Source organism: Bidens hawaiensis, unplaced genomic scaffold (genome assembly GCF_021521415.1).
Source record: "Bidens hawaiensis isolate Kalapana, Puna unplaced genomic scaffold, B.hawaiensis_p1.1 tig00047490_1, whole genome shotgun sequence".
NCBI lineage: Eukaryota > Viridiplantae > Streptophyta > Magnoliopsida > Asterales > Asteraceae > Bidens > Bidens hawaiensis.
The window spans coordinates 4,177-16,933 of record NW_027498486.1 but is presented as its reverse complement, the minus strand read 5'-3'; the positions used below and the strand labels follow the sequence as shown (position 1 = coordinate 16,933).

The following is a 12,757-nucleotide window of genomic DNA, read 5'->3' as shown; positions in this document are numbered from 1 at the left end:
TCAAGAAAAAACATTTCTTCTTCTTTAACTTACACCACGAAACAACTTCATTAATCACAAGCGGCCCATCTATAATAGACTTACCACGAATAAACGCCGACTGTTGATCCGAAATAACCGAGTCCAACACCACTTTCATCCTATTCGCCAACAGCTTGGAAATAACCTTAGCAATAACTCCCACCAAACTAATAGGCCGGTAGTCGTTTAATGACAAAGGATCCTTCTTCTTAAGAATCAACGTGATAAACGAAGAGTTACAACCTATATTGATCTTACCGTCCTCAAAAAAATCTGTAAAAACTGCATAAAAGTCTTCTTCAAACACTCCCCAAAACTTTTTAATAAAGAAAAAATTGAACCCATCCGGTCCCGGCGCTTTGTCACTTCCACATTCAAAAACTGCGGCTTTAATCTCCGAAGTTTTAAACCGCTCAACCAAAAACCCACTATCCTCTTCCGACAGCCTTAAACAATTAATACATCTCAAATGCGGTCTATTATCCAAATCTTCATGAAAACGCTCCCTAAAAAACCGAAAAACTTCTTTTTTAATTAACGACGCCTTAGTAACCCACACCCCATTAACATTCAACCCTGGAATCCCATTCGAGGCTTTGCGACAATTAACCATAGAATGAAAGAACTTAGTATTATCATCTCCATCCCTTGCCCACTTCAATCGAGATCTTTGAATCAAATCTTGAAGCTTCAAACCTTCATGTTCTTTTAAAACCGCTTTACACCTTGCTAAAGTCCAAACTTCATCCTCCTCTAAATCCCTTTCTTCAAGACATTCTTCTAAAATAGCCATTTCCTCCCGAACCACCTTTTTCTCCTCTTCCTCTTTAACTACCATCTCATCCCTCCACCGTTTAATGTGAATCCGCAACCATTTAAGTTTAGCTAGCAACCTCAAATCCGACGAGCCTTCAAAAACAAAAGAGTCCACCGCCATATTCACCACATCTTCGAACCCGGCACGACAAGTCCAAGAGTTCAACACCCTAAACGGCCGAGGGCCAAAGTTAACCTCTTTACACGACAAAATAATAGGCCTATGATCCGATATACATGTAGACAAAGCCCTCAAACAAGCTTCCGGCCATTTATTAAAAAAATCAACACTAACTAAAAACCGATCCAACTTACTACATTTCTTCCCCCCTTCACGAATACACGTGAACCGGAAATTACGCATCTCAAACTCCCTAAGATTAGCTTCCCGGATAAACCCATTAAACGACCGAGAGCACCCCCCTTTGAACACCGAATTCCTTCGTTCAGACGCCTCCCTGACAACGTTAAAATCTCCACAAACCACCCAAAACCCGTCACCACCTCCAACCAAATCCGACAACCGATCCCACATCATCCTCTTACTCATCGCCCCTTGCGGAGCATACACGTTAACAATATTCAAAAGACTCCCCTCACCTTTCATGAAACCTTTTAAAAACAAAAAATTCCTATCCTTTATACAATCTAACACCCCAAAAACTCTAGGGTCCCAAACACAACATAAACCACCCGACAAACCCGACGAAGCAACATACTCGAACTCGAAATTACCTTTAACCCAGAATTTGGCCAACAACTCTCTAGTAACAATCTCCAGTTTGGTCTCTTGAAAAACACCAACATCCACTTTCTCACTGCCAACCAAATCTCTAACCCAACTAGCCTTATAACCACCACCCCCCCCCCCAAACCCGCAAAGATTCAAAGATAAAAAATTCATGATAAAACACCATTAATACCTCCCACTACAATGTTCTCCTTAACCAAGCCTTCAAAACCGTGAATCTGCACTCCAGCTACCAAACCCGTCTCAACCGTGGCCGCAACCTCTTCATCCACTGACTCCCGACCAACCCCCACTTTATCTCCTCCATCCGCCCCCACCCTCATACTGTCCTGACCGTCACCTCCATTCATTTCAAAACCAACAGGGGTACTGTTGAGATCCACTCCTCCGAATGAACCACTAATCCCCACTCCCGAACCGTCACCTTCATTCTCCATATGGGTATACTTTCCACAGTTTGTAATCCCAATAATTGAATTAAGACTAAAAGGATCACTGGATGCACATCTGGGCCTTTTCTTAGACCGTCCCACCTCTGGCCCAACAACCCCACCATCTCCAAGCCCACCCCCTACCTTCTTTTTCAATTCCTTTTTCCTGTACTTTTTTTTACGGGAACTACATCCGACCATAAACTCACCTTCATGCAAAATATTTCCAACAGCATCATTAACCCCCCTAATTTCACCTTCTTCCAATTGATCACCATCATTAAAACCCTGTTCAACCCCGTCTCCCGATTCTCTAGAATTACCATCCGCTTCCAACCAATCCGGAATCCAGTCACCCACTTCTTCATAAACCGAGACCCGAAATAACTTATCTTTCCAAACCAAAGTGACTAGATTGTCAATCTTCAACCCCTCACCCCTTAAAATACCAATACAACTAACCGATAAGTCCCCGTCATTCTCCGAAAGTTGAGAAGCTTTAAGAATCTTCCCAAACTTCTCACCAATCAAGTCAAATGTCTCGTTACAAGCCAAATGCAACGGTACCCCAACAATCTTTAACCACGCAACTTTTTCACCATGCAATGACTGTCCAGTCCACCTATCCAACGACAAGAACCAATCATTCCATACCGGTTTATCTTCAAGGAAGTTAGAAGCTTCGAATTCGTTTTCAAACGTTAACAACACCGAAATGCCCCCAAGATACTGCAACCCAACCTCACGCCTCCCCACCGAATTAACAAACCGGCGCATATCAATAAGTGCTTTGAAGTCTATCGCTCGTCCCACCAATGACCTTCTATACTTCCCTTGAAAAGCGCCTGTCGAATCAGGAATAACCACCTCGCAACCATTGACATCTTTCTTCTCCCCCCCGGTGTCTTCACCGCCTTTCCTGTCAGCCAAAATGTCCCGGAACGACCTTCCCCACATTCCCCTTACCGTGACACCATTATTCGCTCTGAATCTTTCACTGCTCTTCTCCTCCTTCTTCCTCCCCCTCCCCATTTCTACCCCACCGTTCATCCCCTTCGCCACCGGCTTGCTCCCACTAACCTGTCTACTACTCCACTGCCCCCCATTTTCAATTGCAAACTTAGCAATATTAATAACTAACCTATTCTTACCCATCTTGATGCCAGAAAGCTTCTTTTCCAAATCCACCAAATCTCGAACATTAATGAAGGAAACAAACCCGAATCGCCTACCATCTTTGTCTTTCTTTTTTGCTACGAACGCCCCTGCAACGTCCCCGAACCCTTTCATAAACTCTAAACACGTTACAAAGGATTATTGGTCAAAGAACGATGTTTACGGCGTGTATTAAGGTTGCCGGCGCCGGAAGGGGCGGTTGCTGGAAAACCGCCAGACATAAAGGGTAATGGCGGTTGGTAGGTTTTGTTTTTAATAAAATATTATACTTTGAATCAAATTCACACTCTAGTTCCTGTATTATCAAGTTTGTTTTAAATCAATGATTAAACTATAATTACAAAAAGAACCCTTAATCTTTCATGATCTTTTTAAAAACAGAAATTATATATATTTACAGGTTGAAAAAGAGAAAATTTTTAAATGAAATAAAAGTTTAAGATTCTTGAATAATTTCATATCAAACTCGTATAGTTTGAGGATCGTTTTAAATACACTTTAAATCCCGAAATTTCGTTATTTGAACAAACGAATAGAAAAATGAATGATCGTTAAACATGAATCCCCGTGAATGTTAAATTATTGACGAACGACGAATGAAATACATCAAACGGCATGACGAGACGGTTTAACGAGTACAAATAGACATTGACGAATATCAAATGAAATACACGAAATGAAACTTGAATATATATATATATATATATATATATATATATAAACAAAACCGAAAATTTGAAATGGGTAGGGTTTTCGGGTTTGAAAAGTAACGAATGTTACAACCACCATTTAATCCAACCGGGGTAAGCGGTGCAAGTACGACTCGGCTGACCCTCCACTTTTTATGTTTGATGTTTGATGTACCAACGATAAAGCGATAAATACAATGCACATAATGCACGCATGATAATCATACACGTTATGGAAAGACAATATTATCATGTTAAGCGCGAATCAGTTTGAAATTGATAGCATAAACTAATGGTGAAAAATTAGTAACATGCTATAAAAATTTAAAATGGGGTTATGAAAAATCACTTGATGGAGTTACGCGAGTGAAGACGAATTAAACACGTAAGCAAGTAGAGTCGGACAAGTTCAATTCGGTGAGCGGTCCTAGAAAACAAATTCTAGGTCCAAGACGATAGTCTGAAATTACAATTAACAAAGCGGAAAGTTTTGTTCAAAGTTTGAAGTTTTAGACTTTTGGATGAAAAATATATTTGTTCACTATAATTAGTTTGATTTATTTTTGCCACAAAAATCCTCTGGTTGGTAATTTTATTCAAGAATCAAGTTTTGATAATTGTTAGTCAAGTTTATAAGCTTGGTCCATTCAAGCGAGCGGTTTGTTTCTACTCCGACCCAAACCCGTTTTTATCACGGGTTAGTTTCCGACGTGATAAAAATGTTGTTCTTAGCTTATATCTTAAATAATTTGTGTTTTAAAATTTAGGTGTTTAAAATTCCCATACTTTGACCAAAAGAAGCACAAGCGAATTCAGTTCCTTTTTGTCAGACGAACACCGTTGTTAAATATTTTTCACCCCGTTATTACATCCTAAATAAGATAAACATGCAAGAAAAATACACAACTAACCCGAGGAGTGAACACAAAATGAAAGAGTAAACTTGAAACTTGAAGCGATTTGATTTTTCGGAGTCAAACTTAAGCAAGAAAACCAAAGAGAGCTCAAGAAAGAATTTTCATAATTGTGGATGCAGTAAATTATGAACCAGGGAAATGCAGCTCAATTTATAGGAGAATATTCCAGAGAAGTTTCAATTTGTTTAAATTGTCAAGAGACTTAATTGTGTTGAAAAAGTCTTTATGATTTGAATAAAATCATAAATTTAGTTGGAAGAAAGTGGAAATGATCAATGGATGTTAACGGACTCATAACAAAGGTAATCAAAACAGAAAATGAGTAAATTGGCCATGAATTGAAATAAATGCTCGTTTTCATACAAAATGTCATAACAGCATGCTTGGTCGTGCATCACGATTGGCCAAGGGTGGCTACGCAAGACAAGACCGTTGTTTTCTTGGCTTCGTAGCGCAACGCGAAGGGCACCTATGGTGTCCGTCACTATATGCGACACGGCCAGAACATTAGGTTTTTATTGACACATTTGGTCCCCGAACTTTGTTTTAAACTTAATAATGATTCGAAATACACGAAATTCAACTTCTTAAAAATTAAATAGCATTCCCATAACATAACATGCATAAATACTCAATAAATACTCCACTTTATTGATAAACAAATATCCGAATTTCAAAGTTGGGTAAATATAACGGAGTCAAATACAAATTTTAACGAATGTCACAATAAGGTATTATATTTCCTAGACTACCAATTCCAACGAACATAAAAAGTTCAAGAACCTATAGTCATGTGGTTTTGGAACAGGACGTAGTAGGGTGTTGTACATAATTTAGGGGATATGACTTAAATTGAAAAATTTTGTGAGTGAATAGATTGGAGAATTTTGCAAATGGAAAGATTGGAGGAGTTGGTAAGTTGAAAGTTGCAAGCATCTTCTATTTATTGATATGATTTGAATATGGTTCAACTTAACTCATTTAATTGATTTTAATTTTTAGTAGTTGCAGATGAACTACTTAAGTTATTAAACACAAAATGGTTCATTGTAACTTAGGATAGGTGGTGTGTACCAGGTGGAGCATTGTACCTCTTTATACGTTTATGTGGTACGTGCATGCATGGGGTCGGGTCTTCGTGGCTAGCTTCTTGCACGCTTCGTTGGATCCTTTCGGTTAATACAATCACTTTTGTTGGTCATAAAAAAAAAGCATGCTGGCACAAAAATAATGTGATTAAAAAATGCAGTGAAGCTACTTAAAATTTTAAATCACTTATAAAATACATCGGTTTCAACTTAAACCACCGATGTAAATAGATAAAAGAAAATTTTAACAATGGTTATTGACTTTGTAAAAAGTTAACTAATTAAAGCACAACATATAAACTGAAAATATGTTGTCTTTTTTAAACAATTAACATAAAACTGGTGTATTAATCTTTCGCATACTTTTTTTCCTAAAAGAAATGTTGTTTTAACGGTTTAGTATTATACTTGTTGTTAACTACTGTTTTACCCGGCGCGTTGCGCCGAGGCAATAGTAAAACCCAAGTGTTGTCGGTGACAAGTGTTGAGGCGGTAAGTCGACGCAAATTCGTTTGGTTCCGGTTGCGTGTGTTATTGCACCAGAACTGAAACCAAAATAAAAAAAAATAATAAAATTTGAGGTGGACCAATTGGGTGGCGTAAGCCGGTAAAACTCGAGTGTTGGTAAAACCCAATCGTTGTTGATCCTAGGCATTGAGGCAATGAGTCTACGCAAATTCGGTTGGTTTATGTCACATTCGTGGCGGGTACCGGAACTAAATAAAAAAAACAAACAAAATCAGCATTATGTCGATTTTCGTTACGTTTATTACGACACTAGAACTAATACAAAACACGTTGAGTCTACTCGAATTCGGTTGGTTTCCATCATGTTCGTTAAGATATCGAAACTAAAACAAAACAAAACAAAATTTACATTCGGTTGGTTTTTATTACGTTGTTACAGACATAAACTAAAACAAACCAAAAAGGAACAATACGGTGCCGCAAAGTTGCCCAATCGGGACTTTGCAGCACCAAACTTTTTGTTTGTATTATATAATGTGCGAACATTTAAAGTTTTTAAACGAATATTTGTAGAACCATTATAAAGAGCGAATACATGTAGCAGTATCTAACGATGAAGATGTCAACCTTTTGTAAATAATGGTTAACAACCGATGTTTAAAATTTTATCTAATAAGCAGCGTTAGTTTTCTTCTTTATAACGAGTTTGGAAAATTGTTAATTTCAAAATGGTGTGCTACATTTTATTAACCGGTTGACGTTCACACCGTTGTAAAATATTTATTTGGCCGGTGTTAATAGACGATTTTGTAGTAGTGTCTAAACTACAAGACCATTGATTGCTGAATTTATCAATTCTATTTTTTGTGTTTAAACACAATGTGTACGATTCATACAAATTCTCTTTCCACAATGGTTAGCGTAAGTCTTCAATCAAATACATGGTTGTGGAAAGTTCAGATGGTATATGTTCAGATTTTGTCCTGAAATCTTTAATATGGGAACTTAACAATACTGATTATCAGGTATAAGATTTTAACTTTTGGCTCAAACGGGTCTCCATTAAAGTTAATTGTTTTATATGCGCTTTCGTTAAGGGGCATCACATAGCGATGTGCACTATGCGTTTTGTTGTGGTGGTACAGAAACCTTACAGCACTATTTGTTTATTGCAAAGTCACTAAGGAGATTTGGAGATAATGCACGATTGGGTTAAGTGTTCTAGGCATACCAACTTCAATTCGGTGAAAGATATACTCGATTATCCTAGTAAGTTTATAAAGAACAAGGAGTTGTCTCAAGTGGTTCAATCGATTTCAGTGGTTAGTGTTGGATGATATGGTTATCCAGAAATGATCTCATTTTCAATAATGCCCCCCTTCGTATAGCCCAAAATGGTAAATGACATCAAATCGGCTTCCTTCTTGTGGATTAAGTAAGTAAATGAGCAAAAGGAAGAGATTAGAATAGGAGATGTGATGCAGGTTCAACTTCGTGAATTTCCCAATTTAATTGGTTTGTTTTTTCTTGTATCTGGTCATTTTACTTCATTTGTATGCTCCATATGTTTGATACTTAGGCTACTTTTATCTTGTAAGTGATCCTTTTTGGTTTTTAATATTATTTTACCTTTATAAAAGTAAAAAAAAACTAAAGTGTAATTAGTGTTATTAATGAGACAATAATAGAGATTAATGAATATGCAATCTTTTGAAAATAGGAGTGTTCCCATACATTTAACGAAAAATGAAAACTCCACTCTAACTGTATCAAGACATAATTCCAAAGTTAGTCCCTAATAATTTCTTAAAGTAACAAAATTAAGTAATAAGACAATAACTGTATCTAGACATAATAAGATTTGATAGGGGTAATACAATGGAGGAGAAATGAAATACAAGATTAAGGAATGGAATAGACAAAGGAATGAATGATTCATTGCCGTTTCTTTGTCAAGTTTGGTAAACCAACAGGAATTGAATGAATTATTATTTTGTTTTGTTTGTAGCAAAAAAAATAATTAAAAAAACGTATGAATGACATAGAATGATAAATATACTTATATCTCAAAAACAAAAAAAAACAAGAATAAATATTGCAATGACGATGGTGGCGTCGATGACGATGATGGTGGCGACAACGGTGATGAAGGTGGCGGCGATAATGATGGTCAGACAGCGACAATGATGGTGGCGGTGGTGGTATGGTGGTGACAATGGTGGTGGCGGCGGCAGCGACGGTGGTTAGGTGGTGGCGGCGGCGGTGGTGGTGACGGTGGCGGTGGTGGTCTGTTGGCGACGATGGTGGTCAGCTGATGGCAGTGGTGGTGGTTGTTGTTAGGTGGTGTTATCTAGAGTGTAAGGTGGAAGAGGAATGAAATGAAAAAAAAAGAATGGGTGGGAAAGAATTGATTTGATGGAATGGGATTCCTTGTGATCGTTAATTCCATTCCATTGACCAATCAGACACCCTTTTTTTTATTCCTTCGCAATGACTCATTCCATTCCCCATCTCATTGCTGGCTACCAAATGTTATTTAAAGTTTTAAACTTATAAATCTTATACTAGAAACTCAGGTCACAATGAACCAATTTAATTTTAAGTAGGGACGGTCAACTACAGATGCAATACACATCCTAAGAAGATTAATGGAAAAGTATAGAGATAAAAAGCGTAACCTGCATATGGTGTTTATTGACCTGGAAAAGGCATACGACAGTATGCCACGTCGACTACTTTGGGATTGCCTAGAGAGTAGAGGTGTTCGTGGAAAATATATTAAGCTAATTAGGGATATGTATGACAAGTCTAAAACAGGTGTACGTGTACCTGTGGGGGATACTGACTTCTTCCCAGTAGAGGTAGGCTTTCATTAGGGATCAGCATTGAGCCCGTTCCTTTTTGCAGTAATCCTAAATGAGTTGTCAAAGTTAATTCATGATACTGTTCCTTGGTGCGTGATTTTTGTAGACGATATCGTGTTGATCGCTGAGACTAAATAAGATCTGAATATGAGGTTAGAGGAGTGGCGATCTGCTCTAGAGAGTAAAGGTTTAAAGAGTAGTTAATCAAAGACGGGGTATCTTTACTGTGACTTTGGTGGAGTAAACGATGATGATGACGTCGAAATCGCCATTGAAGGCCAGGTGGTTCCGCAGTCAACCAAGTTCAAATAATTAGGATCGTTTGTGTAAAGTGACGAGGGTATAGATAGTGAAGTAGCCCGCCATGTCCAAGTAGGATGGTGTAAATGGAGAGCTGCCACAGGGGTACTGTGCGACAAGAGGTTCCCAACTAAATTAAAGGGAAAGTTTTATAGGTTGCATCTCTCTAATGACATGGTTAAAGATATGTGTTCCTCGATACGTAGAATTAAGGTTAAAGACCTTTAAAATGAGAGGCTATTTTCTTGTTATAACCTTCTTTTTTATTATTATTATTGTTGTTGTTGTAGTTGTTGTGGTTAGTATTATTATCTTTATTACTATTAGTATTAGAAGTATTATTTTCCTATTATTATTGTTTGCTAAATTTTCCTTGGTTTTGTTTCTTGTTTAACTACAATGAAATGATGAATTAAACTGACTAATATTATAGTGCTGTAGTTTATTATATATATATATATATATATATATATATATATATATATATATTTACTTTTGAGTTGGGAGTCTCATCATAAGCAACATTTCTATCCTTAGGGATAGAGGTAAGGTTTGTCTACATCTCACCCTCCCCAGACCCTACTTATGATAGCTTTGGTTACTTGTGGGAAATACTTGGTATGATTGATTGATTGATTGATTTATCTCATCAAATGTATGTTATTGTATATAGCTGAGTAGGGCTGATGTATCCTGTATACCCGTACATGATAAGACACGAATACGAAATCTGTATACCTATACATGACACAAACACTTATCGTGTGCCTGTATCCCAAACACGAATACGAACCTGTTACTTACTACCTGGTATACACGAAAAAACATGATAATACATGATAAACTATATAGATCTGAAAACTAGATGAAAATAATAGTAGGTAGTAAATTGGATTCAAAGTAGAAAGATTACTAACTTACTAAATAGGGTTAACGATGAGGCAACAAGCTGTGACGACCGGGGGAAGCACCGGTGGCTGCGGGGCCGGAGTTCAGAGGCGGTGCTGATGGCAGGAGCTCAGAGGAGGAGCTGATGGCCGAAGAGGGGCTGATGGCAGGCCAGGGAATGTCGTGAGTGGTGACGGCTGAGTATGTTTTAGAAATTTAGAGTTAGGATAATTTAAATATATATATATATATATATATATATTTAATTATATATATATATTTAATTATAAAAATCTAACCAGGTATTTAACATGTACTTAACAGGTAAACATGTATTTTATATGTTTAGACACGAAAATTAACATAAATTCGTGTCTACTTATTTAGTACACGAAACCTGTTAAAGTCTATATGCTAATTGTTAAAGTCATGTAGGTACATTTCATATATTCATGTCTCATGTATAAATTGTCAGCCCTATAGATGAGGCCGCGTTAACTTATAGTGTTGTTCCTTTCACGTTCCATATATAATGAAGTGAACATAATATAACGTGTGTTTCATTGTTTCACTTGATGGTCATATTAATTAACTATGCATAAAGTGTCAAAAAAATTTGAGGTTTGTTCAATTACAGGAATTTCTTCCGATAAGGTTTGTTATTTTTTTTTTACAACTAGACCACTAACATTTTCCACTTCTTATCAATTATGTCTAATTTGCTAACTCATTTATTTCTTTTATTTGAGAATTTCGGCTTTTAGAATTACAGCAAGATAAGAGTTTATTTTGTGGAAAGGGAAGCATGCACGTAAGTGAAATATATGCGGAGAGATGTGATGACACGTGTACTTCAATGTCTCTATAAAAGGGACATCCATATTTGGGTTATGCACAATTTATGTTAAAAAAAAGCACGTGATTCGATTTTACTCAATAGAAAATATTCATAAAGCAGAGCTAATATCACCAAAAAGAATGAGACAGAATTGTAACAAAAGTTCAGTGAGGAAAGGTGCATGGACTGCTGAGGAAGATATGCTTCTCAAGAACTGTATTGAGAAATTTGGTGAAGGCAAATGGCACCTTGTTCCTCTCAGAGCAGGTTATTTGAACATAATTGTGTTCCGAATGTATCATCATTTATTCGGGTATTTATATGAGAAAAAGAAAGCTAATTTTTCGGTGTTTTATAGGATTAAACCGGTGCAGAAAGAGTTGTAGGCTGCGATGGTTGAATTATCTAAGACCGAATATAAAGAGAGGAGATTTTGGGGAGGATGAAGTTGACCTAATGCTTAGGCTTCACAAGCTTCTAGGTAACAGGTGAGTAATTTTTTTTTTTATTTTTCTTTAAATCTATAGAAAACATTCTACACTCGCATGAAAAAACCCAATATATGTATTCAGACGTTGTATGTGCCTTTTTTTCTATTCATTTTCGTAAATGTATAAGAGAAAATAAAGAGATGATATTTAGAACTTACGAGATTAATCTAGGATTTTAACTTCAGATGGTCATTGATTGCGGGAAGAATACCGGGAAGAACGGCTAATGATGTAAAAAATTATTGGAACACACATCTTAGATCTCGTCACAAACAACAAAAGGGACAGCTTAAACATAAAGATGGTGAAGAATCAGAGCATGCAATGGTCACAATTGTTAAGCCTCAACCATGTACCATTTCCAAAGCTTTAAATTTGAGCCCATACATTACATCTCAAGGCACCCATAACTTGTTATCATCATCAAGTATCGAATGTATCGGTGGTGCCTTTAATATCTCCCCAGGCGTTGTCTCCTCACCCACATTAACTGTTGACAAGATGAACGAGTATTTGGACGAGTTATTTGACGACCTGAAGAAGGAAATTGATGATCAAGTTTGCTGGTCTTCCAGAGGGTTTTCAGCGGAGAGGGACACTTTAGAGGATGTTGAACAAGTTGATGGTCACAACAGTTTGTTTGATTTTCCATTAGACGACGTAGTCATGTTGGGCCTTCTTGATTAAGAGCATTTATGGTTTTTATCATTAGTGTTTCTAATTATTCGATTATAAATAAAGGCTGCTATCTATCAGGCGTCACTTTGAAATGTTTGTAGTCCCTGAAGAACGAACAATAAAATTGACACTTTGATGGTTTCAGAAGCATTTAAACCCTACCAGAAGTTCAAAAGTCTGTATCATTATTGTTTGTTAATTAGTGTAACTATTTTCTTTTAAACGGCAGAGGATCTCACGTGTAAGCCTACTTTTTCGAGGCTGTATTCAAGGTCGACTCCTCAACCGTCATGAGACCTTGCCCTTCTCATGCGCTGGAACCGGATGGAATCCGTAAACAC

General features: G+C 37.0%; 1 protein-coding gene across 1 annotated transcript; it reads left to right on the top strand.

Moving 5' to 3' along the window:
- Positions 1–11,150: 11,150 nt before the first annotated feature.
- On the top strand, positions 11,151–12,497 carry LOC143597018 (transcription factor MYB90-like). Its single transcript, XM_077075643.1, has 3 exons — positions 11,151–11,514; positions 11,606–11,735; positions 11,924–12,497. Exons 1-3 carry the CDS (start codon positions 11,388–11,390, stop codon positions 12,423–12,425), a joined length of 759 nt encoding a protein of 252 aa, XP_076931758.1. The 5' UTR covers positions 11,151–11,387; the 3' UTR covers positions 12,426–12,497.
- Positions 12,498–12,757: the final 260 nt, after the last annotated feature.